Source organism: Adiantum capillus-veneris, chromosome 3 (genome assembly GCF_014529385.1).
Source record: "Adiantum capillus-veneris isolate H3 chromosome 3, ASM1452938v2, whole genome shotgun sequence".
Classification (NCBI taxonomy): domain Eukaryota; kingdom Viridiplantae; phylum Streptophyta; class Polypodiopsida; order Polypodiales; family Pteridaceae; genus Adiantum; species Adiantum capillus-veneris.
Window position 1 is genome coordinate 44,028,798 of NC_140933.1, and position 27,876 is coordinate 44,056,673.

Sequence of the window (27,876 nt, forward strand, 5' to 3'; positions counted from 1 at the left end):
CTCTTTATCAAACTGCTGTTGGATGCCTCATTTATGTATGCAACACGAGGCCGGATATTTAGTTTTCAGTCTCACGAGTCAGTAGATTTATGCATAGCCCAGGGTCTAAGCATTGGCAGGCTGTCAAGAGGATTTTCCGCTACCTCAGTGGCACTTTACATCTTGGCTTGTTTTATCCCAAGGGGGGATCATTGCCGCCAGACTTACATGCTTTTTTGAACTTAGATTGGGCTCGTTGTTATGACACGCGAGTGTCCACAAGTGGTTTTTGTTTCATGCTTGGTAGTTCATGTATATCATGGTTGAGCAAGAAGCAACCTACTGTGGCCACTTCGAGTTGTGAGGCTAAGTGCAGGTCATTCTTCACAGCTACGATTGAGTGTATATGGCTCAGATGCCTTATGGCTGATTTGGGTGTTGGACAAGACACTGCCAACACTATCTACAATGATAGTCAGAGTGCATTGGCAGTTGCGAGGAACCCAGTTTTTCATGCTCGCACAAAGCACATTGAGGTGCATTACCACTATGTCAGGGAGAGGCTCTTAGCAAGAGAGATCAGCTTGGCTTATGTGCCAACACAGGACAACCTTGCAGATCTTTTCACAAAGGCATTGTCTCGTGAGAAGCTTGAAGCTTTCCGCAAAGCTTTGGGCTTACTCCCCTTGTGGACTGATCATGTCCTCAGGGCATTGCACTTCCCTTTACTCATGTGCCAGCTCTCGTTCACCGCATCACTCCAGGGGGGATTTGTTTCCATATACATGTGGTAGTGATGTGTGTGAACACACTAGGACCGCCGGGGCATTTCTTTCCTCTTAGGAGGTTTTTCCCCCCGAGCATTGTAAATACACCCATCACTCTAGGGCTATCTATCTTTCCATTGCACACTAAGTAACACACTCTCTATTGTGGGCCTTGAGCTTCCTTCATCTTCTTCAAGTTGTGTACGTTTCTCTGCAACCCTAATTCCAACAGGAAGCAGCTAAGTTGGAAGCTTATCAAAATTTGGTAAGGATCACGCAAGAAATGCTGGAAAAACAAAAACCCAAGTTTGAGAGTATTGCAAAACCTGAGAAGCTTGTGGTAAGAGACACTAAAAAAAATTTGGATGTGGTGGCAGAACCCCACCTTGAAACAAAAGGACCAGAGCTTATAGTGCCTAACAACAAAGATGCCTTAGACGGAATTTCATTCGTAGAGGAAGACTGGCCAGGACACTTATGGGAAAAAGTGAGAGAGATCAATGATGGGAGACTAACTCTAAATTCAGCTCCTATAGAGAGGAAGTCTGGTTGGATAACCTACCTTCTGATGTGAATATGGATGTACAATCCTTGTATGGGGATTGAGGATCTGAAGCTTCAAGAATGTCAAAACCATTGACCTTAAAAACATTACCTTCTTACTTGGAAGATAACGAAGATGAATCTATAGTGTGTAAGACCACTCAAGTAAAAAGAGCTGAGCAGACCCTAGAAGCAGACAACATTCATTCACTCATGTCTACACCCATCCAATGCACTCTTACCTTGGGAGAACTGTTAAAACTCAGACCATACTTATGGAATGGTCTACAGAAAACCCTAGAGAAGGTGAGGATAACAGGGTTAATCTCAAAAAAATTGGAAAAAATAAAAAATAAAATGGACAACAAAGAGATTCAATTTGTTCCCATGAAGAAAGTCGGAGAATATTACGAAGGGGAAGAAGGAAACACCACCCTCCCCATGAAATATAATGACATTGAAACCATGGCAATACTGGATAGTGGAGTGGGCATAGCCATAGCCACTAAAGCAGTATGGGAATCCTGGGGACAGCCAGCCATTAGACAAACTCGAATGAAATTACAATTGGCTGACGGACACATTGAGAGACCATTAGGGCTGCTTGAGAAAGTGATAGTCAATTCCTATGGAATTGAATATCAACACACTTTTTCCATAGTAGACTTTGGAAACAAACTCAATTATGAAATCATATTGGTAAGGCCTTTCATGCAACAAGTACAACTTATCCAAGATTGGGAAAATAATAATCTGTACTTAAAGCAAGTGGAATCTATAACAAGAGTAAATCTAAAAGATCACACTTATAGAGATGTCTTGGAAACACCCATACAAGAGTTTGATTCAGTCTCTTCGGCTGAAACTAAGCTTCCATCCTGGTTAAACAAAGACACTCCTATTTGGATGTGTGGAGCTTCATAAAATGGAAGTTTAAGATATCCTAGAAAGGGTCTGCACAGACGAAGCCTATGTACCTGAACCCTTTTCAGAGCATTTGTTTCAGCCATCTGAATAGACTCAAATTTTAGCGACCATGGATATATGTGTGAATACGTCTATGTCTACTCAATTTTGCAATGAGGATGGGTATGACATAATTCCCATCCAAATGATTTCAATCCTCAACATTGCAAACAAAGATGAGGAACCAAAGGACTTAATGGAAGCTCAACAAGTCTTTTCAGACCTCTACTATGATGCAATTGATGATTTAGATGAACACTCAGCTACCTCAGAAGGTTCGGGGTTAGAAAAAGAACATATGAGAGCTAAGCTACTCTTAAAAGGAGGGGAGGAAAAGTTTTGACTTTCCAAACCAAAAATCAAGAAGACAAAAATGGTATAGACAAAAGAGAGACACCAGAAACGTGAAAACACGAGGTATGCAATCAGTCTCCAGTAGAACACAATTCCTGATGAAGATAGATGCAAATGATTGTGTCAAGGACAAAATCACTGGCAAATATCCTTCAAACAAAAATTCAAAAATGTATCAAACATCGAGAAAAACAAGGAAGGGTACTCAAGCAAACCCATAGGATCAGAAACCACTCATGACCCGAGTCGAGCGGAAAAAGAAATATCAAGAGCTGAAAAAAGCTCTAAAGGAGATATACACTACCCAAATGGAAACCACGGAAGAGAATGGTAAGGATGTAATGAGTGTTCATCCCATTACAAAAAGTATACTCTCCAAGATCGAAAAATTATAGTTGAACAACTTGTTAGGAAACTACGAAAACAGGGCGAGTCTTACGAAGGGCCTAAAAACGCTAAAAAGATAGACTTCGCTGAACCAAGAGAAGAGCCTAGGTCTACTTACATTGCGAATGACCTAACAGAAGAAGAAGAAGAGCTCTTGCTGATCTTGTTAAAGGAATACCAAGATATCTTCTCTTGGTCTTACAAGGATCTCAAGGGTGTTGATCCAGAAATCTGTCAACATACCATACCCATGAGAGATGATGTGAAACCAAGTAGACAAAGGCCATATAGTATAATGAAACATTTGCCAGGAAGATAAACGCAGAGATTGAAAAAATAAAAGAAGCCAAATTCATTTACGAAATTGAACACACAGATTGGGTGTCTCCCATTGTGGTAGTCCCCAGAAGAATGGAAAATTACTAGTGTGTTTTAATCTCAAAAAGGTGAATGCGGCTACTATTAGAGACAAGTTTCCTCTTCCAATCACTGAGCATGTCTTAGAACGAGTTGCAAGAAAAGAAGCTTACAGTTTCTTAGACAGCTTTTCGAGATACAATCAACTTTTGGTTGACCCAAAAGATCAGCATTAAACGCTTTTGCAACAGAATGGGGTAAATTTTCCTATCAGGTTAGCCGTTTGGGTTAACTAATGCTCCAGCCACATTTCAAAGGTTGATGAGCCATGGTTTCAAAGAATATCTTCGGAAATTCTTAGAAGTGTATATGGATGATCCATGCGTACATTCATCAATCTGGGCTGATCATTTTGAACACCTCAAAAAGGTATTCAAAAAATGTAGACTTTATAGGATTTGCTTAAATCCTAAAAAGTTCACATTCATGGGTAGACAAGGAAAAACTATTGAACAAATAGTGTCTAAAAATGGCATAGCTGCTGATATTGAGAAGATTCATGTCATTGCTCATTTGCCTAAAACAACAACAGTCAAGGGGGTACAAGCCTTCTGGGGCATTGTGGATATTACCGACGGTTCATCTACATGTACGCTATAATTGCAAAACCCATGTATAGCTTGATTACACACTTTGAATGGACCGAGGCATGTGGAGAATCCTTCACGAAGCTTAAGCAAGCTCTCACCTCATCACCAATCTTAAAAACACCAGATTGGAATAAGGTATTCCACGTACATGTAGATGCTTCCAATTTTGCTATCGGTTGTATACTAGCTCAACCAGGAGACGGAAAGATTTTCCTATTTCTTATGCTAGCCGACAATTGAACATGGCGGAAAATAATTACACCACCACCAAAAGGGAAGGATTAGGAATGATCTATGTTGTTAAAAAGTATAGACATTACCTATTAGCCAACAAGTTTGTGTTCTTTGTAGACCACCAAGCTTTGTTGTATTTGGTCAACAAGCCATGCAGCATAGGGAGAATAGTGAGATGGTTCATCATTCTTCTGGAATTTGATTTCACTATGGTTGTAAAAAACGGCACTTTACACATCAACGAGCAGATCATTTGTCAAGGATTGTTTCAGGAGAATCATCTAAAGGGGTAGATGATGATCTACCAGATGCCTATTTGTTCTCCGTGGAAATGATACCTAGATGGTCGGAAAACATTGTGTCATTGATGACAATAGCTCAAGTGGACTCACAAATACCACTTCCTATCACGATCAGAAAAATTGAGCAATCGGCTATGTATCAATTACTAGTTGGTAGGCTATACAAAAGAAATTGAGACGGGCTATTGCTCTTATTCATTAATACTAAAGAAAAAGAACAGTACCTAAGTCAAGCACATGTTACCATAGTAGGACTTCACTTTGTGGAAGACCAAACTATGCAACAAATCTTGAGAGTTGGAGTATTTTGGCCGACTATGAGGAGAGATGTTTGATCTTTTGTAAAGGATTGTCCTCAATGTCAAGAACAAACACCCATACCTCATGTAACATTGTTTCAAATGTCACATGTTCCTAAGTGGAGTAACTATCTAGTTACCTACTTATCAAGACAAACATTTCCTGAGGATATGAGTAAACGCCGTCAAAGAGCAATTGAAACTGAAGCAAGAGACTATGCTCTTATTGGGAACCAATTGTATCGGAGAGGTAAAGATCAACATTTGCGTCTTTGTGCAAATGAAACGAGTATATTCTGATTATAGAACAAGCACATGCTGGATTAGCTAGAGGTCGCTTTTCTAGTGAGACCACCGCAAGAGAAATCTTGATGGTAGGCATATGGTGGCCAACACTTTTTGCAGATGCCAAAGAATACGTTCGAAGGTGTGATGCTTGTCAACAAGCAAAAATTCCAACACGTATCGCTAGCATGCCCTTGAGACCAATGATGGGGGCTAGAGCTTTCACAAAATGGGATATAGATTTTGTTGGGCCAATACAGCCACCTTGTTATAGGACCCAATCTCAATATCTCATTGTAGCTACGGACTATCTGACCAAGTGGACTGAGGCTAAAGCAACTCAAAAGAATGATGCCAGAACCACTACTGCATTCTTATATGAGTATGTATTCACGAGATATAGACTACTAATAGAAATTGTTAGTGATCGGGAATCTCATTTCCTCAATGAGGTAATTGAGTATTTGCTTAATGAGTTTATGGTCATCCATAACAAATCAACTCCCTATTAGCCACCACAAGCAAACGGACAAGCTGAGCATATGAATAAAATTCTTAGCTCGGTGCTGACTAAAGTGGTTAGTTCAGGAAGAACAGACTGGGAAATGAATCTCCATGCTACTCTCTGGGCTTATCGAGTTTCATTCAAAACAACTTTAAATGCTACACCCTTTAACCTTGTTTATGGTCTTGATGCCATACTACCAATAGAATTTTTATTTCCGACATTAAGGGTAGCACAGAATCTTGAGTGGACTGGACATGAATTGTGAGAAAGACTAGATGAGCAAAGGCTAACTACTGTAGCTCACATCTATGCACAAAAGCAGAAACAAAAAGAGTTTTTTGATTCCCACTTAATCACAAAAATCTTCAAGAAAGGGGACTTAGTTTTATTCTATTTCCTTAAGTAACACATTCCCAAGTTTAAGAAAAAGGAAAACGGACCGTTTATCATTGAAGATGTATCTCCAAGTGGAGCAGTAAAATTGTCCATCCTAAACGGTGAACCAACGGCTAATTGGATTAGTGGATGTCGTTTAAAGAAATATAATTTATCACTAACCAATGAATTGCTAAAAAGAATCCATGCAGCCAAAGATCAAACAACAGTAGGTTATTGATGAAGCACAAGAGGAAGCGCGGATTCGGGTACTCAAACGGAAAGCTGCTCTCAAGAATCAATAGATACCGATTCCCATCAACACTCTAGAAATAGATGACCGACAATGGGAATTACCTAAAGACATAGTTTCAACAGATGATAATTGGTTAGACAGAATGGACTTGCACATCAAAGTATAGCTCAACAATCATAGCACCAATGCCTTAGTCGACACAGGAGCTAGAGTAAATGCAGTAAGTTATTTCACGTACAAAAAGGCAACAAGTCAAGTGTTGAGAGCAGGAATAGTGATAATCAAAGGATGCAACAAGAAACCAATCCCAACATTGGGTGTAGTCAACTTGAATGTGATAGTACATGGATGTTCATGTCCTCATCAGTTTGTATGCTTACCAGATGAACACATGAATGAGACGATGATTCTTGAAATTCCGTGGATGCAGAAATACAAATTAGTACCAGATTGGGATACAAATCAGTTAAAGCTATCACCTAAAGGTGGGCAACTCATTGTTCCAATTGCACCAAGCAACGAGGAATGGAAAAGAAGCAATCAACAGACCAAACCACGAAGTAGTCAATCTTCTCCATCCCCTCGACAAGTAAATGCTACAAGTAGCATGCAAGGAGTCAGGCAAATTTGGATACCAAAAGCACAGCTTAAGGATAAGCCGATCTAGATCTGGGTGCCTAAAACTTCACCGACAAAACAAAAGAAGGTTCCAAGGGTTAAAACATGGAGACGAGCATCTCCGAGCAAGGAACCTAACATGAAATTGTTTTGGAAGAAAAAGAAACACTTATCTTCTCCACCAATCAAGCAATGGCGAGTTAAGTCTCAAAAGACTCCACCACACCATACAACACCAGGCAGACCAAGCTACCAATGGCAAGAAAAAGCTCGACAACAAACAAAAGTGCTACCAACAACCCAAGCAATCAGTGTGCTAAAGCATCCTGATGGTACAATCAAACAGAGAGCACAGGATGGTACCATCAGGATGCTTCAGCACACTTTGGAAGACATCAACAAAACAAACCTCGACATCAAAAATCCTTGAGTTAATTACTCAAGACCCAGCTCATGCACATCATAGTGGTTTGAATTGCATTGATCTTCAAAGCATAGTAGAGCCAACCATGGCTATACATATACACGAGTGTTCAACCCATGGACATACTCGTCCCGGAGCACGCCATCTAGGAGGGGTGGAGAGCACTAAGTACTAAGTAATTAAGGGCAATGTTTGAAGAGGGAGGAAAAAATTCGATGTTAACGTGCGATTTTTTGCAAAATTAGTTAATAATTCCCTTATAATTCATCATCAAGGAAAAAATTCATTGATAATATCTTCCCGATGAGTGTAAATAGTGTATATACTATCAAAAAATCATCAAAAAATAGTCCTTTCTGGGTATTTTTCATTATTTTTATTGATAATGAGACTTAAAAATAGAAAAATCCAACAAAAAACAATAAAGCTGTGTTTTTCAATTGATTTTCTTAATTATTGGATTTTCACTTTATTTTTTAGAGATATTTTGCTATTTTCTTTGATTTTTTCAAATAAACAGGTCAAAAATTAATAATAAATAGCAGGGAAGCTTAGATGGAAAAACGGAAGACACGATGGTGATCAGAGAGACAAGGCAAACAAGTACAAAAACTTCCAATGAAATCAGAAGATGGAAGCAGGAAGCCTAAATTAAGCGGCCTGGCCTACTTTTGCAAAATTCTTGCAGAATGAGCTACAAGAATCCGATCAAGGAAATTTTTGAGTCTAACATAGATTTCATGGCCTAGTAGAACTAACGGGGGCATTTGGGGAAAATTGGTTCGGGAAGTCCGGGTATAGATATCCAAGGTAGGCTAAAACCAAATCATTTCCATTTGTAGCCTTTGTAGAGAGAGCTTTCGACATCTTTCGTGCATCTTTTCCGGAGTCCACAGTTGCCCGTTTTCAGCACTGTTTCACACGAGACATGAGGGGTAAGTTCTTTACTCATCAATGATCCATATTGTATGAACGGTAGCTAATCTAAACCCCTAGAAAAAACCTAGAAACCTAGCAGTGCACAAAGACCTACGACCAAAAACTGACCATAGCGGCTTGTCAACTCAACCAAATTAGACGGGATTTGAACTGCAGCATGCCCTAGCATCATAGAAGCTTTCTATATTATCTGTTGACCATTCAACAGGGGTCAAGGGGGTCCCCAGTAGAAAAGCTAGGTTTTTGGCAAATGCCAGAATTCCGATCTGACTCCACAGATAGCTTGCCTAGGAGGTTCATATACAATGTATATGATTGGTTTAGTGAAATCAATCAAGCAGAGTCCTCGAAAATCGGAAAACGGCTCGAAGGCTACAAAGCGTCCAATTCGACATACGGGATCAAATGACTCTAAATGAGCCAGAATTGAACGAGTTGCTTCACGACTATGTTGCGGACAAGTCCAAAGCCTCAAAGTTGACTGACCAACCCAACAGGTAGTGTAGTCACAAACAAACGGTGATTTTAGAGTCGACAAAGCACAAAGTGATGCCGGCATGACCAAACTTGACCAAATTCAATTTAGGACTTGTTTTAGGTGTATAGAATATGTCTAGGTCAAAAGTTGTAAGTTTTGCAACAAAGGATTTATCATTGTTGTAAATAATCACGATTATGTACTTTTGCATCATTTTTGCTTGGAAATTGTCACATCACCTCACCTACCATGTATACACACCTATTACATAAAATCAAGTATGAGCCAAAATGAGCACCTATAACTTGGAAAATTGCGAGAAAATGCAAAGAAGTCTTTGCAAGCCAATTTTTGGGTTATGGACAACATTTCTTGATCCAAATCACCTCATATCTCATAGACAAGGTCTATACAATGCCTAGAACCAGTTTGTACAAAAAAATATTGATTTTGGTAGAAAAGGTAATAATCGCAATTATTTACTTTCTAGCCAAAATTGGGGAGTTTTGATATTTTGCCATCATACATCCAAAGTACGTCATGATGTGTTAAGCCTACTAGCAAAGTTTGAACCAAAATGGAGCTCAAAATCTCAAATTTCTTTTATATCTACTGTTTCAGAGACTTAAAGCCAAAATCTGGTATCATTTTTATCCTATGCATCCAAATGAACCCAAATTTCACTCAGAGTATGTATTTGGTATTTACTTCAAGCCTATGAAGCCAAGTTTGTAAAAAGTTAAAAAAAATACTCAGCTATAAATAATCGCGATTATTTACTTTGGTTGCAAAAATTTGTTTTGACTTTACAATTTTGTTCCTTGCATGTTTTTATGCATCTATGCTTGTTCAGAAATTGATTTGAAGCAAATTGGACCAAAATTGTCAGCATCTCACACTAAAGGACATTTCAGAGAAAATTCAACAAGTCTATTAACTTTGCACTCTATTCATTGAACAGGAGCCATGCAAAAATGGCTCAAAACAAGCGTATCGCTTAGGGAATCTTGGTGCACTTTATAGCAGAGCTTTTGACCAATTGAGGTGCTCGCCAGAGAGGGCCAAGAAAAAGCTCAACCATAAGGAAAAGTTGCGAGAAATGCCCGCATATCAATTGGATCCAGACTCAGTCAAAGCTGCCAAGGCAGCATACCTCTCCAAAGAACAGTTAGAAGAGCATCATACCACAGTCTTCACCGGCAGATTCAAGAGTGAAGAGGGACATCAGGTGGAGTTGAAACTCCTACCAAAGGAAGTATATGATGTTGCCACAAAGCCTGAGACCAAAGAAGCCAACCGCAGGCCAGGACTCAGAGATTTCTACGAACAGGAGCCTTGCGGAGTGGATTTTCAAAAAGCTTATTAGCTTTTGTCCACTATTAAAGAAGATGGAATTGCCCAAATATGTGACACTCAGGGAAATAAGATTGACGTGGTCATAACTAAAGATATAGTGGCAGAAGCACTTAGACTGCCCAAAGAAGGGATGACTTTGAGAGCAAGGGATAGGAAAACAACAGGAAATTTTACCAAAGAGACCGCCGCAGCTACCTTTACAGATTTGATTCATAACCAAGTGGAAGAGCTAGCGTGGTTATACCATCAGCACTTCCATTTCTTGGCGAAAAGGCCACCAAGGTACACCACGCCGAATCACGCGGTTGCCACCGCTTTCACACAAGTTCTAAAGTCAACAACTAGGCAACCGGTGGACCACGCCCAGTATGTCCTGACCACCTTGAAGGGCACCAAGAAAGAAGGCAAGATCACTTACTTGGGTGTGCCAGAAGTCTTGACAAGGATAGCATACCATGCCATTGGCATGGCCGACAATCTACCACCTGCCCCTGACCAAAACACATGGATATTGGCAGCACAACCGTCTCCTAGAGCTACAAGTTCAGGAAAGAGATCTTATAAATCAGATGAAGAGTCAACTGAAAGCTCTCCGGAATGGCACAACAGCGAGAGCTCAGATAATGAGGAAAAGAGATCTTGTAGAGAGGAGATGAAGAGAAAATATGTAGCCGCCCACCAAGAAGAGCCCGTGCAAAAACAAGATCGCTTTGAAAGAGAAAAACACGCCTACCAGCGTAGTCGACAAGCACAAGGGAAGGACCCAGAGAAATGGGTGCCTAGTGAACTTAAAGGCCCAAGGACAAAGCATCACACAAGAAAAGAGGCTGAAGATCCGACAGAGACTTTGGAGAAAATGTACCAAGAAGCCGAAGCCCTCAAGCTGAAGGAAGCCGAATAAGCGGCTAGAAAAACCAAAGAGGCGGAGGAACAAAGACAAGCCGAGGAAACCGCAAGAGAAGAGGCACACCACGAACAAGGCTATGAGTCTCCCCGACCCACTTCACCGCCTATGGAACAGAAGGACCAAGCCCACCACCATCACCTGCAAGTAAAGACAGTACAAAAGAGCCAACTAAAGCAGGTGAACCTGAGATAAGGCCATAGAATTTGAGTCCACTAAAGAAACGAAATATGCACAAGAGGCTGACCAGCAAGAGAAGAAAAAAGAGAAAGAATTAGAGCCGAAACAAGAGAAAGCTGTTGAAGCTACGTAAAAGCCTGAAGAGCAAAAGACAGATGAATCTGCACAAGAGGCTACTACACAAGAGAAGCAACTAGAGAAAGAACCTGAGCCTGAAAAGGAAGTGAGTCCTGCACCTAAAGAGACCAAAAAGCCTTAGCAAACACCCTCTACTTCCACTCATCAAGAAACCACCGAGGCATCCACAAAGCCTCAGGAGGACAAAGAAGAAGAAGAGCAACCCTCTACCTCCATGCAAGAAGAACCAGTAGCCACGACACAGCAAGAGGCTGCGGGCACATCAACCCAGCTGGCAAGACAAGAGGATTGGAAATCTAATGACGAGGTAATACTGCAAGTAAATGAATATGCAAGGCAGCTGTAGGATATGACGGAGAGACTTCGATCAGCAGCACTTAGCTGCAGCTTAAAGGCTAAAGAACTCGCGATGGTGATTGACACTCTCCAAGGAGAGTTAGAAGACAGAATGAACGTCATTATCGATCTTCAGTGGCAAGTGCAGGAGATGAAATCCAAAGCTGAACAACATCAACTAGCAAGAGATTGACATCATAAATAAATGGAAGATTTAGGTGATTTTCTCACCAAATTATCAGATGCTTGCAAAGAGAAAGACCAACGGCTAATAGAAGTTATAGATGAACTTCTTACGACAACCCTGTCAGCTCAGAAAATTCAAGTACAGTTGATGTTGCCAATGCCTCTTTACAATACTCTGAACAACGGATAAATGATCAGCCAATCTTCTTACGGAAAATCAGAGAGAATCCAGCCGTGGCCTCAGTCGTGGCCTCGATCAAAGGGACAGATGAAGTATACAAGGCACTAGAGAAAAAGAACAGAGTGACCATGCAGCTTCTGCAAGTGCTAGATAAAGAAAGAAAAATCAGATACCAGAAGGCACTGAATGCACTTAAAGACCGACTCGCCAGCCGCCAACCCGAAACTATTTCAACCCATAAAGTTGTGTCAAGGGACGACACAGGCGAGGAGGGGGGGAATGCTAGCAGCAAGCTAATATGGATACCATTTTTCGGAGTTCTCGGAGTTCTCGCCTGTGTCAAGGGACGACACAGGCGAGGAGGGGGGGAATGTTAGCAGCAAGCTAATATGGATACCATTTTTCGGAGTTCTCTTTGTAAAACACTTATTATTTTGATAAATCGAGAATATTGTAACTCCTGTTTTGTCGAATAAACTCTGTAATTAATGAGCCGGGGCTACAAGCTTCCAGATTGTATCAACCTGTCATTACCCAGCTTTGGTAGAACTCCAGATTATTAGTTTTGACCACCCAAAAACCTTGGCTAAGGTATAAAAGCCAATTTTTGTAAGTTTTTTATAAGTTTTGGATAAGAAATACACAGCGGAAGCTAACGGCGCTCACTCCTCTCCTTCTCGTGCTTCCTACTCCCTCTCCGATTGTCACATTGCAGTCGTGTTTATTGCATTGTAACCGCAAGTAAGAGCTCTATGCATTGACGTAAGCTAATTCACAGTATTTCGTAGCTTTTGGCGTCGCCGACCCGCGGCCTAATTTCATCATAACTAAGAATTTACACTTTCAAATAAAAAACTAAGCATAGGCGGGGTATTGGGGTATCATTGCTAAGCATTTAGATGCATTCTGGGTCAAAAACGACTAGGTCAAAATCCACTACTGTTAATAATCGCGATTTTGGAACTTGACCTAAAGTGGGTGTCATGCCAAGGGTAGGACTAGACGAGCACGGCCCAGGCAATGTGCCGGACACACATGCAGTAAAGGGGTCTATATATGGAAGAGGGCCAGGGGCCTATATATAGGATGGTTGGGAGGTTATTTGCATGTCTGTCTACCCGCTGGTCTAACACTGGTATCAGAGCTCTAGGGGAGAGAGGAGCTATGGAGGAGGAGGAAGCCTTGTGGAGGAGGAGGAAGCTTTACTTCGATGCATGTTCTCTCTCTCTCTCTTTCTCTCTCTCTCTCTCTCTCTCTCTCTCTCTCTCTCTCTCTCTCTCTCTCTCTCTCTCTCTCGCAGCCCTGGCAAAGTTCAGGTCTCATGAAAAGCCATGCAAAGGAGGGTAAGGTCGTGCATCAAGTTGCATGGCAGAAACGGTCACCGTCAGAGACTCGACAGCAAGCAGGGCTATGGGATGCAGTCCCTCCAGAGCCGAGGAGGCCGCGTGTGAAGCGGACCTTGCATGGAATTGGGGAATCCGTCGACCTGCTTGGAATCGAGTGCAGTTTGGCCTGATGGGAGCGCGCCGGGCTGAGGAGCAAAGCTCGCTTCATGAGCGCGCTGTGTCGAGCAACGCAGGCACCTAGCATGGCGTTATCTTTGCGCGCAGTCGATCCGCCATAGCCAGGAAGTACATGTTTTGTTTTTTTTCTAATTTACTATTATTTTTTTCTTCAAAACACAGGGCCTTTGGGGCGCCCTATTTTGGGCACCCACTCTTACTAAGGGCGGCAGTCCATGATATGCATGACAAAAACGGCCACAGTGAGCGGCTCTGCAAGCCATCCCAGGTGCAGACCCCCTAGGGGGCCATCCCACGGCTACCCCTCCCATCGGAGGCTTGCATGGCCTGCATATCGATGATCATGGGCAAGCATGGAGGGGCCATGGAAATTGCATGGAGCAACAATTCCAATTGTCTAATGTAATTACAAACTCTCTTCGATTCGAGTGAAGCCCAGTCGACAAGGTTTTCCCTATTCGGAGCGGATGAACGGTAGGACACCAAACTCGAGACTTTATGGATCCCACGGGAGAGATCCAGCACCATGCACGACAAGGTCGTGGGTTGGCATCTTGGCGAGGCTTCAAAGTGCATCTGCTAACGCTCCAGGTATTTTTGTTATGTTTCGGCATTAATTTTTGTATTCTTTATACAATCATCTGCACTTTGTTTGGTTTTGTGAATTCCTACTGGTGCAATGGTTGCCGCCCAAGAGATAGGTAGAATTTATCGAGCAAGGCTTGAATGGTTCGACGGAAACGCTCTTGTTCAAGGTGCACAGAGCTCGGCGTGACCGGCACACACTTTGTGTACCACCATTGGAGCATTGAAGTTGCTCACAAGATTCCAAATTGGTTGCGAATTGGGCAAGGCCCTTGACAGCATGAAGTAGACTAATTATTGCGCACAGTGCTTGATAATTCTCTACTTCATAGAATTCTCGTATACAATGGAATGAAGGATCACGGTTATCATTCATAGCGCTAATCAGGTATGTGATGCATAATTTGCACATGTTCTACTATTTTTGCATTACGTTTACAATTCGACAAGGTCGATCATGCAAGATTTCTGGGAGCATGGCCCCATTGGATGCATACTCATTTCCAAGCCATTGCAGCTTGCTAGGAGCAGGCAATATGGGTACATGAAGCATAATGGACGAAACATTGACATTCACAGCTAGGAGTTGAATGCAATGTTGACCACCATATGCAATTTCGTCAAGCAAAGGTTGCTTTGAACAAGCAGTATTGGACAATCGCTGACATGTGATAGCTCAACTGTAGATGATATCTTTCTCACTATCGGGAATGTTATGATTCTCAATCAGTAGCAAAATTTGGCAAGGCCGTTTCCCTATGAAATTTTGACAAGGTCAATTTTTTGTACATGATCGACAAGGCTGAGTCTCTTTGCTATGGCATCTGCCATCCATCGCATTTGTAGGCCATGAGGCCAGATGTCGTTCTATGAAGCAAGGCTTCAATTTATGCATCTTGCATTGAGACTTCCCACGTTTGGCATATGCTATGAGCATACAAACTTGGGACAGATTTGGCAAAATGTTTGCAGATTCTTTCATTCCGTATACGATGGATGTATAGGATACAAGGGGGCGAATATACATATGCGACAACTCTCTCTCGCACGGTAGATTTGGCTATGAGCCACCTTTACACGAGCTTTTCCTTTGGAATTTCATGACAAATGGTTGCAGCAACAACTACCAGGTTAGCCAAGTTTAAGTTTTTTTTTTTTTCCATGTTTACACTTTACTTGGCAATTACTGTCATTGTGCAAAGCAAAGTGCTTTGGCAATTTTACATGAAGCACGGCTTCTCCCTTGTGCCGAGATACTGCCATTGATTTGGAATCAAGGGCTTTGGCACACAAGTTTGGGGAACTGGCAAATAGGGAATGTCAGCTCACAGAATCCTTACCGGTTTATTCTGTGCAAGGCATTTATGGTTTTGGTTCTCACGCTTGAGACCGTTATAGTAGCCAAGGGCTTATGTTTTTGCATGCAAGGCATGCTAAGCAGGTGGCATGGATTCCACCACTTTATGCATTATGCTTCCGCTATCACACTCGCAACTCTGTCAAGGACAACCTAAGTGATGGATTGTTGAACCTGATGGTTGGTTGCTATCAACACCCAACAACACTAAAAGGAACCTACATCTAGGACTTATTTCACAGGCAAAGTGCCAATGCTAAGTCATTTTCATACAATCACGACCCTGCAAGGCAGGTAGATCAAGATGTGGTTGTGTTTTTCTTTTACCTCTCTCAATGAGAGTGTCATAGTAGAAACTTGTTGCATGCTTATAGGATACGCTGCACGTTAGGCATAAGATGTACATGAGCATGGCAATCAACTATACACGTCATAGTCGTTCAAGGCAAGTTCCGCAGCCTAGCATGCTCTTCTTCTCTTTCGTTCTCTCTCTTTAAGGGAATAATGAAAATCTTCTAAGAAGCTTTTGATACGTGTTTTGCTCGTGAGTCAGCCTGAGCCAAGGTGCTCTAACTCTCAGCTAGCACGTGGCTAAGATGCTACTCAAATTAGTCTTCATCGGTTCGTCCATTGAACACTAATTTGCACAAGGGCTATGAGCCACCCAGGCTAAGAGCCATTGTCAGACCAAGGGTAAGACCCAACTATTGGCATTCTTTGGGTGATTGTTTTCAAGAGTGAACAGATCTACCCAGGGAAGTATACATCGATGTTAATGGACAAGCAAGGGTCTTGTCATTCAGGATGTTTAAAGTGTCATTTTTGCACTACATGTTTTCAATGCGACACTTAAGTTGAGTTTTTGCTAAATCTAAAACTCACAACAGCTCATCTCTACAAGAAAGTATAGATGCAGCAATCACTTGCGACAACATGGCTGTCCATAAAGAGCTAGGCAGTTCCCTTGTATGGATTCCCTACTCTCTCTATAGCACTACGGAGTGTCTATGGACATATTGTTTAGGGTACAACCCGGAGGGTGACTGCTAAATCACCCCATAGGCATTGAGGATCACAGTTTGATCTCTCCCAGTTAAACTTTCAAGGAAAGAATTCCGCAATCTACCACACAGTAGCGGACGAATTCAACTTTTCGAGTTGATTTCAATCATTACGTACACGGTTAACTATGTTGGTTACCGTTGCCTGCTCGTTGAGCAGTTTCTACAGAGGGTCTTACCAAGGGGTTTGACTACGTAGATGTTAACCAAAGGGGTTGGATTGCGCAGGCAACACCCACGGTTTCCAGTGCAAGTCGTATAAATACGCTTGAATGTTTCAAAGACATGCCAAGGGCATGTTGGAACAGAGTATTTTAGACCGTAGCGTCCACTATACCTTATGCTGCTACGAACCTAGTTGTAGGGTTCGATTTGGCACATGTTGTCACATGGGATACAACATGGTCTAGGAACTCAAGGAGTTCAATTTAGCCAGTGTGGAGCATGATAATGAGGGTCCCTCTTACTCTTGTCGCGGAGTGTTTGCAGTTACCTCCACACACAAGTACCAGCTCGTACTTGATGGATGTCTCTTTTCTTGATATCCTTGTTTGAGGCATATTCCACATGTGGAGAATATGAGTCTCTGGGATTGACACTGGCGCCAAATTTCTAACAATGTGTCGCGACGAAGTCCCTAGGTGCTGGTCGTATCCATTGGTTCAACCATTTTAAGTACACAGTATCAGGAGCAATTTCAGTGGCCATAAATTGTCGGGTACTAAGTACAAACTTGTTACAATTCCAAGTACTGTGAAACCACCTTAACAGAGGGTCGTTTCTACATATAGCTAAGTATGCTATGTATATGAGAATGTCTCATGGTTGGTACCTAGGTGTGATCGGGTTGTCACATTCTATTATGGTCCAAATTTGTTGCAAAACTTTCATGTACGTACCGTGAAAAGTCTCGTCATGGAATTGCGGTTCAGATATGTTTGTGTTAAATGCATGCACACTAGGTGTTATGGGCCCTAGTGTTTACCACAAATTTATTCGGAGTGGCATGAAAATTCATGGACATTATTGTTTTTGCAATTTTTTGCACTGCCAGTGCAATCTCTCTTGCAGATTTAGTATGAGTTTACACCCTGCCATACAAGGTGATGGCTGAGTATGGGTGTTCGTGATTGGCTGCTTGAAACTCCAATCTGCTTTCAACTTAGTTGGTTGTCTCCATTCCATATCGAGTATATGGATGGATACTCAATGATTGAGTCATAGTTTCTCGTCAGTCGTGGGCGACTGTCTGTAAGTGGTTGGGGGAAAGCACCTCACTCTTACTGTTGCTATTCATCCCGCGTAGGATGGGCAGCTTACAAGCATTATATTTAGTACTAAAGGATATGCAAAGTGCATACGTTAGTAAAGCACGCTAAAGGATATGCTAAGTGCATACGTTAGCAAGGAGCGAAAACAACTAGATCGGTTACCTTTCTGGTTTGGAGTTTGCTTCATATGATGAAAGGCATGTTACATCTAGTTCTAGTCTTTGCCTGTTATTCTCAAGTTATCAACCTTAATCATCAGTTTGGATGAGGTTGACTATTGGCAAGAAACCACCGCAAGTCAAGGACTTGGTTGTTGCTGATGAGTATGTCAGCGTAGTACTTTTATGGAAAGATGAGCCGAGGTTATATTGCACATTCCAGTATCTTCAGAAAGTCTGAACCCTGGGTATGCATTTAAACACCTCTTAGTTGTGATAACTCGTTTAGCATTCTCAAGTGAGTTCTAAATGGAGCCTTCACGCTCTTTTGATTATGAGTCGGTTAACCAAGACGGTTGCACAGGGACAACAATGTAGAAAATCAAGATGTTACTCTTGATTTCATTGAACCTCCCAATGAACTGAGTTCCGATTCAACGAACCGTTGGATCCATGAGGGATGCCACGGTGGAAAACATTAGTGTTCTTATGAAGATACCACTACTTATGTTTTCAAGGACGAAAACGCTTCTCCAAGGGGGGAGTAATGTCATGCCAAGGGTAGGACTAGACGGGCACGGCCCGGACAATGTGCCGGACACACATGCAGTAAAGGGGTCTATATATGGAAGAGGGCCAGGGGCCTATATATAGGATGGTTGGGAGGTTATTCGCATGTCTGTCTACCCGCTTGTCTAACAGTGGGGTTTGAGACCATAAGCATGTGTGCTTAGGTCTTATAAACATGTCCTAGAAGTTTTGTTACGTTTGGATGTCATTTGATGCTGTAATGGATGTGATTTTTTTACCGATGAGTGATTGGCTTTTGTTGATTTCAGTCACTTGAGTGTAGCTTGAGTTAAATGCAAGTTGTTAGTTGTTTTCTGACAGATTGACAACCTCTTGTAGCCTCTATGCACTAGTCGAGTCAGCTTCATCCCATGGATTGACAATTTAATCGCGATTCTCGCTAATACTGCAATAAGATATGATGGTGAGGTTAGACATGCGTCCCACAACACCTAGCTACACAATAGTCAGATGGCTATGTACTTTATCTAGTATACATTTGTAGAAAAGGTTTTGCATCATTGTGTAAACTAGGTAGACCATCCTACGAATGTTGGCAGTGGATTGGGGCCCCGGGGGGATTCACTATGGATTTTCGTATGGTATCACGTGAGTGTACAAGAGGGGGGTTTTTAGAGGTTAGACATAAGTGTATGCAATAGGGATAGCCCCCCATTATTTTATGCTCATACCGTATGCATAAGGGAGAAGGGGACCTACCCCCCGTTTTGGGGGGGGGGGGGATGCTGAGAGCTCTTGCCATTTTCTATAGGGTGTTGCCGCTCAAATTACCTGCACTATTTGAGGTCTTTGTGGTCTAGACATTGAATGGCCAGTGTGAAACGACCGATGGCCCGTGAGTAATTAGGAAATTTTGATGTTTTGTGATGCATCGATTGGTAAGATGTGGGAATACATCATGGTCTTTTTCCATCATCTATAGGTCTTGGGAGGTGGCACCAAATCGAAACAATTTAGCTCTGCATTTACCTACAATTCAATATTTTGCTGCTTCAGATGAGCGTTTAGTTGCTTCTTTGGTAGGTGTCTATTGTTACGGGTCCCCTTTTTGGAGAACACTTTGGGACCCTCCACTACCTCTCGGCCCATGGATACTAACACGACTTTGTGTCTTGAGGCCTAGAGGGCTCCGATCCGACCAGAGGCCTCCTCCGAGGTGGGAAGGCACACTTGTGGAAAAGTATACCGAGGAGATCTTGAGTGGGGATGCCGCGTGGGCACGCCCTCTTGATGCTTTAACAAGGGTAGGTGGTAAGGTCAGTTGTGGAGGGGAATTGGAAGCGCCCAGAGGATTAACGGGCCTTCAAGGTTCCAAGCTCCAGTAGGGGGAGCACGAGCAGGAAATACAGCTTCTCAGCCTTTGGCGTCGCGGGTGCGCGCTCTGGGAGATACAGGTTGCCCCAAGGGAGCTGTTCATTCGGGCACAGCAGGGAGCTATGCTGGCTGCGAGCTATTTCTCACAGGGGGTCGTGCGCCATATAGTTTGCATCAGAGACAGGTCGCCGTGAGGGGCTATTTATAGAACGTACAGCAGGGGGTTGTGTGCCAGCGGCTATCCCACAAAGGGGGCTACGGCCCTTACTGTTTACAGCAGGTCAGAGGGGTAGGCTTATCCCTTATTTCATTGGCACCCGTGTTGGGATGTGGTTCAAGGCCTCTTCGCGAATACAGGAGGGGGCAATAGGTCAGATACTCATAGGGAGCTCAAAGGGCCTCTGGCAAATTGGATACTGCTCGCTGCAAGCTGACCCAGCAAGGGGCTGTGTGCTGTCATTGTTGCGCAGGCCGCAGGACTTCCCTCAGTGGAGGCCGCATGCTATTAATACTATCATCAGGTGCAGATAACGGGAGCAAAACTGAGCCTCTAGATCTTTGGCAGAACTGATTGAGCGCCCGCAGTGGGCTGTGGTGGTGAATATACCCTCATTGGGTTGTGGTGGTTTGTTTCTCCGCCTGGACTCAGCCGAGCCAGAGTGTCGAGTTGTTCAAGGTCTTTACTAATCTCTCGAGCGGGTCTCGAGCCCTTGTTTTGTATGCCAGTTGAAGGGTGAGCAGCAGCAAGCTATGGCAAGCCCTTCGGTGGCCAGTGGCAGTGCCAAGGGCGACCCCTGCTCCGTATCCTCCTTATCATGTGATGGAACTCATTGCAACATTCAGAACTTTCCCTGTGGTGTGTTGCCATCATAGCGTCAATCTCGGCGCTTGTATTCCTTGTGACGGACAAGCAAACTCGCTCTTTCACTATCTACACTTCTACAGTCATCCAAGAAGCGGTGTTTAGCGACATGAAAGCCCTTGTGTAAGAAACTTGATGCTATCGCGTTTCTTGATGTTCAGGTTAGAATTATTTTTCGACTTTGTGTCAGTGTTTCATAATGGTTTAATTATTTTGCAATTGACTTCAAAAGCGCTTCCATCACCCTTAGAATCGTGGCCTTCTATTCAGTTCTCCAAATTGTCCGTTGCTTATTTGGACCTTCATCTACGAGCATTGCCCCATCTTCTGCTATGACATGGACAATTTTTCTTCTTGATCAGGTTTGGCTGACATTTCTTTCTCTGCTCTGTTTGAATGTTACATGTAGTGGTATGGCCTATTGCGACGCTATTGTTTAGGGTTTCTGTCAATTTTGAATCAATTGACGAGATGTTGAGCAAGAAGTAGTCTTCTATGGGTCGCAAAGCTAGCTCCACCCATCGGAAGCTTGCTTTGAACTCTTTGCATTGAGTGAAATGTCCGAATTGCGACTATCTTAGCTTTTTGCTAGACTGAAGAATTGTCTAAATGGCGGTATTCACTACAACACTAAAGGAAGATATCGACGCGTTTATATCGACGGTCATGCTTTTTCATGCGTATATCGACGATATTAGCGGACATCGTTATACGCGTCACAATGTGCGTCGATATACGCGTGGAAAGGCTTTATTTGCCACGCGTATAGCGATGCGTATATCGACGTCAAAAAAATTGAGAGAAAAAAGCGAAACCCGCACGTAGGGACCATTTTCGCCGGCTCGGATCTTGGCCGAAACCTGTTGCCCAGGTATTATGTCCATCTCCACCCTCCCCAACCCCTCTCTTGCTCTCTCTCTCTCTCTCTCTACCTCTACATCGTGTGTAGAGAGAGAGAGAGAGAGAGAGAGAGAGAGAGAGAGAGAGAGAGAGAGAGAGAGAACGGTGTGTGTGTAGGTAGGAGAGAGAGAGAGAGAGAGAGAGAGAGAGAGAGAGAGAGAGAGAACGGTGTGTGTGTAGGTAGGAGAGAGAGAGAGAAATGTGTGTGTAGGTAATCAAAGAGAGAGAGAGAGAGAGAGAGAGAGAGAGAGAGAGAGAGAGAGAGAGAGAGAGAATTAATGTATGCTTAGGAAATTAAAACTAAAGAAAAATAAAATTAAAGAGAAATGAAATGCAATGTTATATTAACGTCTTCGAAAGGCCAAAGTGACCTATGAGACATGAGACAAGAAAATTACAATGTGATGGATCTGATACAAAGTTAGAGTAAGAAGATGACAAAATAAAATATTATGGAATCCTAAACTGCTGGGTGTGGACTAAACGGCTAAACGAGCTAGTTGGGATGGGTAGATCTCCTCCATGGTCAGTACTCTTATCGAACGTTGTGCATGTCGAGCCAAAATGACCTAGCTAGATCCTCTGATGCAGTCTCTGTCGATGTTGTGTAGTCCTCCGCAGTCGTGGGCGTCTAGATCTCCGTAGATTAGTCGCTCGTTCGATCATTAGAGAGATAGGGAAGTAGAGAGAGAGAGAGAGAGAGAGAGAGAGAGAGAGAGAGAGAGGGAAAATAGAGAGATAGAGAAAGAGAGTTATATATATATATATATATATATATATATATATATATATATAGATAGAGAGAGAGAGAGAGAGAGAGAGAGAGTTAGGGAAGTGGAGCTCTAGGAGTTATGGCAGAGAAATAGGAAAATAGAGAAATAGAGAGATAGAAAAATAGAGAAAGAGAGATAGCGAGAGCGAGATCGAGAGAGAAAGAGAGATAGCGAGAGCGAGATCGAGAGAGAAGAACGAGAGATAGGATACGTAGACAGAGAAGAAACTATGGAACTAAAAGAGGTAAAGGGGTTTTGTCTGCTACATGTATTGCCATGTACACTTGGGAGTGCACGTATGTGTCTACCCATATAGGATTTGACGAATAAAAACGAGATTTTGACCCGGTGGTCCTGATCTCCGTACACCTCTGGACTAAGGTGTACGGAGATTGGGCAAGACTAGAGAATGCCAGGTAGTTTACATTGTGAGGAGTATATATATATATATATATATATATATATTAAAACAACATTCATAATCATTGTAGATGGCAATGTCATCAACTAATATGGAGGAAAAGATTGCATGCTCGTGCACGCTCTGCAAGTATCAAATCCTGCGCTTGCGTAGGATATGTAATGAGCATGTGCACAAGTACGGAGAGATTGCTAGAGAAACCGTACAGAATATGCAATATGACTCCTACGGAACGGACATTGATTTTTGCGACATAACACCTACATCTGAGAGAGAAAAAAGATTATGCGTGAAGGTCCGACCAATATAGAGCCACTGATAGAAGCAAAAAAGAGCTTACAGACAGAAGACGACGGCATGGAGGAGATGCTGGATGCTTTCTTCCAGACAAGCGAGGAGACCGCGAACGAAGCAGCACCAGAAGCCTTGCGTCTATCTCTTGAAGACATGTTGAGAAAGTTGGCACGTCAACCAATCTATGAAGGCGCCAAAATATCTGTGCTTCGTACTTGTTTGGCGTTTTTGAATCTTCAGTCAGTGTACGGGTGGTCAGATGCAAGCGTCACTGCTTTGTTTAAGTACATAATTTACAAAAGAGATTTTCCGATTGCAACAGTGATGTGCTCGGAGAGCTTTAATTTTAATTTAATGTGGCTTAAACAGGTTATTGCGGGAGCAACTTCTCCCGGTTGGCAATGAAATGCCTCACTCCAGGCCAGACGTAAAGCAACTTCTGACTTCTGTTGGCTTGGACTACAACAAGATTCATGCATGTCCAAATGATTGTATTCTTTTTCGCAATGAATTCGCAAATTGTCTGTCGTGTCTTAAGTGCGGAGCAATGCGCTACAAACAAGATGCAGTTGGCGAGATAGTGCCAGCTAAAGTGTTGCGACATTTTCCTATTATTCCTAGGATAAAAAGCATGTTTCGTTGTGGTTCCATTGCAAAGTTGATGCGGTGGTATTTTACGAATAGATCCACTGACGCAACATTTAGGGTGCCCGCTAATTCGAAGGCTTGGAGGCACATTGAAGATACCTGGCCACATTTTAAGAGTGAACCACGCAATTTGCGTTTGGGCATGGCAATGGATGGAGTCAATCCATTTAGCTTGAGAAGCTCGTCATGGAGCACTTGGCGTGTGTGTCATCAATTACAACCTTCCGCCGTGGCTTGCTATTAAGAAGGGTCATTTGATTTTAAGCTTGATTGTACCTCGTAAGTTCAAAGCAAAAAACATGGATGTTCATCTAGCTCCACTAGTTGACGAGCTCTAGGAGTTATGGCATCGGAGCGACATAGCATATGCGGTTGAACCAGTAGGACAACAGCATGCAAGGATCCATGTACTTCTTATGTGGACTATGCATGATTGGCCAGGATACGGAGAAGCTTCTGGTAATGGTTATTGATTTACAAAATTCTCGCTATTCGCAAGCCCTTTGCCTTGGCCTGATTCATGCTTTGATATATGCAGGACTAACAACTTCGGGATACAATGCATGTCCAATTTGCGGGCAGTCTTTGGATATGCGCTATTCTACCTCTCTTCGAAAGACAATTTATCAAGGCCACCACCGTTATCTTCCAGATGGCCATCACTTGCGCGAAGGCCAGCTTGGTCGCGTCGAATGTCGTTCTATGCATGTACAAGAGTGACGTCGCCGATGGGAGCAACATGAGGGGCAACCTGTTCCAGGAATGAAACGTTTGTCCATTCTCCATACGTTGCCGTACTGAGGTGATCTACTAATTAACCATTTGCTGGATCCAATGCATATATTCAAGAAGGTGGGAGAGCTCCTCTGGAAGACAATCATGGGAATGAAAGACAATCGAGCTTCACGAGATGATTTGCAGTCGGTTGGAAAGATGCCAGAGCTGTGGCCTTTCACCAATGCAGCTGGTCAAATAAAACTTCCAAGAGCGCCATGGGTATTGCTAAAAAACGAAGAGCGACAAGTGAAAAGGGTGATTTCAGAGTTCAGGACGCCAACAGGATATATGGGATGTCTCAAGACAGCATTTGCCCGTGATGATCAATTGTCAGGGTTGAAATCACACGATTGACATAAGTTCTTGCAATTCATTCTTCCAATTGCGGTCAAGGGGTGTTTAACGGAGGAAGTGCGGACCTGCATATACAAGATTTCAGAGCTAGTGCGGTGGATCTCTTCCAAGGAGATACGGGAGGAATCTATTGCAGTCGCAAGGGCTAACTCCATTGAGGCAATTTGCATGATTGAGAAGTATCTACCCAGGAGCTGCCTAACTATCCAAATGCACTTGCTCGTCCATGTAGTAGATGAGGTTGTAGTGGTAGGTACAGTCCACAGCCGTTGGATGTTCTTTCTAGAGCAGTTCATGAAAACACTTAAGGGTTTTGTTCGCCAAAAAGCGCGTCCAGAGGGGAGCATGGCAAAAGGATGGCTGGTGCAAGAGTCTCTTGTATTGACGATCGAATTTCTATCCGTTTCTGATCCAGAAATGCCTCGACTGTGAAGCGATGAGGAGGATGCAAGACTGGTGGGAGAGGAGCCGCAACGGCAAGGGGTGCCGAAGAAAATGAACTTGGCCATGCGAGAAAAGATCATGATGTTCTGTATACTAAATTCAGCGCCGATGCAAAATGGCTTGAAAGGTATGAAGAAGAGAAAGAGAGACACAATCTAGAGCGACACGATTTCAGGCGAAGTCGAACGACTAGAGGCTTACCCTTGTCAGACTATCTCGCTCCTCTACCTGAATTCCCTACAATGGCATGGTTAGACAAGACAGTGAGAGCAGCTCGACAGATCGGAAAACCCATAGCTTTAGAAGAGGAAGAGCTGGCTATTGGATGTGACTGGAAGTATCATACATACATGGCACTGTGGTCGCATGGAAGCATTTCAGAACACAACAAATTGATAGCAGAAGAAACACGTTTGACAGTGGAGTAATGGTTAGTTTCATGCAAAAGAGCAGGGCCAGTGCTAGAGACACGAATGAGAGCACTAGCAACCTGGATTACTGTGGTCTGGTGTCAGATATCCTGAAAGTAAGCTTCAGGCGGTTTGAGATGTTTTTGTTGGATGTGAAGTGGTTCAAGGTGATTACTTCTGGTCGCAATGCAACGGTACGCAGAGATGGAAACAAACTTCTGCAAATAGATTCTACAAAGACTTGGACAGATGCGAGCGACACATTTACTCTCCCCGAACATTGCGAGTAAGTGGTCTTTGTACCGGACCCTCGAGAGCGACAATGGTGGTTTGTGGTTCAGGTTGCTCCAAGAAATAAACAAGTATTTGAAGGGCAAGATCTCCTGGAGGAAAGTCAGTCAGACGACGTCCATACTACTGTGACATTAGATGAGATGGATGAAGGTATGGCAGAGGAAGCTGACAGAGATATACGAGGATAACGCAGACGAGCCAGAATTGACACTTGTAGATGAAGATGCAATGGATGAAAACAATCTGTCAGAACGAGTTGGGACAGAGTTATGTTTGCAATTAGAGATAGACGATGATACGGTGCAAGATCTTATCGATGATGCCTCACTCGTCGCGGCCTAGGCCTGTAAGTGTGTGTGAAGACTTTGATTTAAAATTAAGCTTAAAGTTAATTTAAACAACTGTGTTCTGACGCTTTATTTTACTTTCTTTGTGCAGGACTTTAGTATGGTAGACGCGATTCCAGATCCCGCTTCCATGAGTACAGATGTGTTCATGGGCTTCGTTACACAAATGACGCCTGCTCAGATGGCAGAGGCTTCTCAGTACTGGGTAGCCAGAGGCACGAGTACTACGCCTCTGGGCTTCACACCCGAGGGTCCGACGCCTAGGGAGGGACGTCTACGGGGTTCAGGACGCCTATGGGTACGACATCTTCTTTTCCCATCACGGTCGCTTCGACACCTAGGGTTAGGGCAGAGGCGGGTACGACCTCATCTCCGCAGCACATGCGCACTCGTCGATCTCGACGATCGTCAGGTGGAGGTGGTGGTTGCTGTGGAGGAGGGTCCACAGATGCTTCGATCCCTCCTCGCTCACGACCCCCGTCTTACCCAGACACACCTCTCGACACACCTCTTGGCACACCTCGGACATCTTGGGGGGCACACAATCCTAGTGCCTCCAAACTCTATACTGTACGGGGAGATGGTTTTGTTGACATGGATAGAGTCGGGACTGAGATGCGACAGCGGATTCGTCAGCTCGTGGAGCTGCAGTTTTCGACCAGCATTTTGACGTCTTGGGATCAGCAAGAAAAGGAAAAAGTCACTTACATAGTGGAGACCATCCTGAGAGAGTACCAGTCTGCTCCAGGTTCTTCCGTTGTTTCGGCGCGGTGGATCAAGGGTGTTGCACGAGACACCATCAAACATCGACGAGATGCAGCTCGGAAGGCTTTCAGGACCGGCTCGCCGAAGCCTTCGGGCATTCCACACGAGACGTGGCTGCAGATCAGGGAGGATGAGCGGACAACGGCCACGCGGTTTAGACAGCAGCGTGAGGCTGCGCAGGTACGACAGATGACTAGGGGGACATCTCATTTTGGCAGCGGAGGCTTCGACACCTTTTGCTATGAGTTTGTGAGTTTCTAATCCAATCTTAACTATGGCGTTTTTTAAAACGCGATGAATCATGTATTCTTATTATTTTGATTTTTGTATAAACGTAGAATCTTGCGATGCATCGAGCTCCATCACGCAAGGAGGAGTCAGATGGATATCGCAGAGGTATCTATGAAGTACTGAATGATCTTGAAGCTTCAGGAGAGCCTGTAGACTGGGAGGCGTTACAGTCTCGCTGATCGCTTAAGGTGAGACGTTAATATGTGTGAGTTGATTTAATTAAGTCAGTATATCTGAAGTAATATCAATACTAATTTTGTGACTTGTCCTATGTGCAGGTTGCGACGCCTAGTCATTAGTGGACCAGATTTCATCTATATGCTTTGTGAGACACAGACACGCTTCTGTGCCTTTTTTGTACAAACAGTTAGTGTTTAGACAGTTATTGTTTCCCTTATGGTTATGATTATTGTCATTGTCATTGTATAGACAAT

The 27,876-nt window shown here is 43.2% G+C and overlaps 2 protein-coding genes across 5 annotated transcripts in view; both read left to right on the forward strand.

Moving 5' to 3' along the window:
* The window catches only part of LOC147460826 (uncharacterized), a 114,088-nt gene extending 86,253 nt beyond the window's left edge, over positions 1–27,835 (forward strand). Inside the window, exons 6-8 of the mRNA XM_086508518.1 lie at positions 26,478–27,400; positions 27,490–27,630; positions 27,721–27,835. Of these exons, the coding sequence (XP_086364644.1) occupies positions 26,681–27,400; positions 27,490–27,621 (852 nt within the window). The 5' untranslated portion in view covers positions 26,478–26,680 and the 3' untranslated portion in view covers positions 27,622–27,630; positions 27,721–27,835. The remainder of the gene's footprint in view (positions 1–26,477; positions 27,401–27,489; positions 27,631–27,720) is intronic.
* LOC147460828 (uncharacterized) overlaps positions 7,097–27,876 on the forward strand; it is a 41,476-nt gene continuing 20,696 nt past the window's right edge. For 3 of the 4 annotated variants that reach the window (XR_015187532.1, XR_015187530.1, XR_015187531.1), the window contains exon 1: positions 7,097–20,847. The gene's annotated coding sequence lies outside the window, so the exon portion shown is untranslated. The remainder of the gene's footprint in view (positions 20,848–27,876) is intronic. The other variant, XM_086508519.1, reaches the window with a different exon arrangement.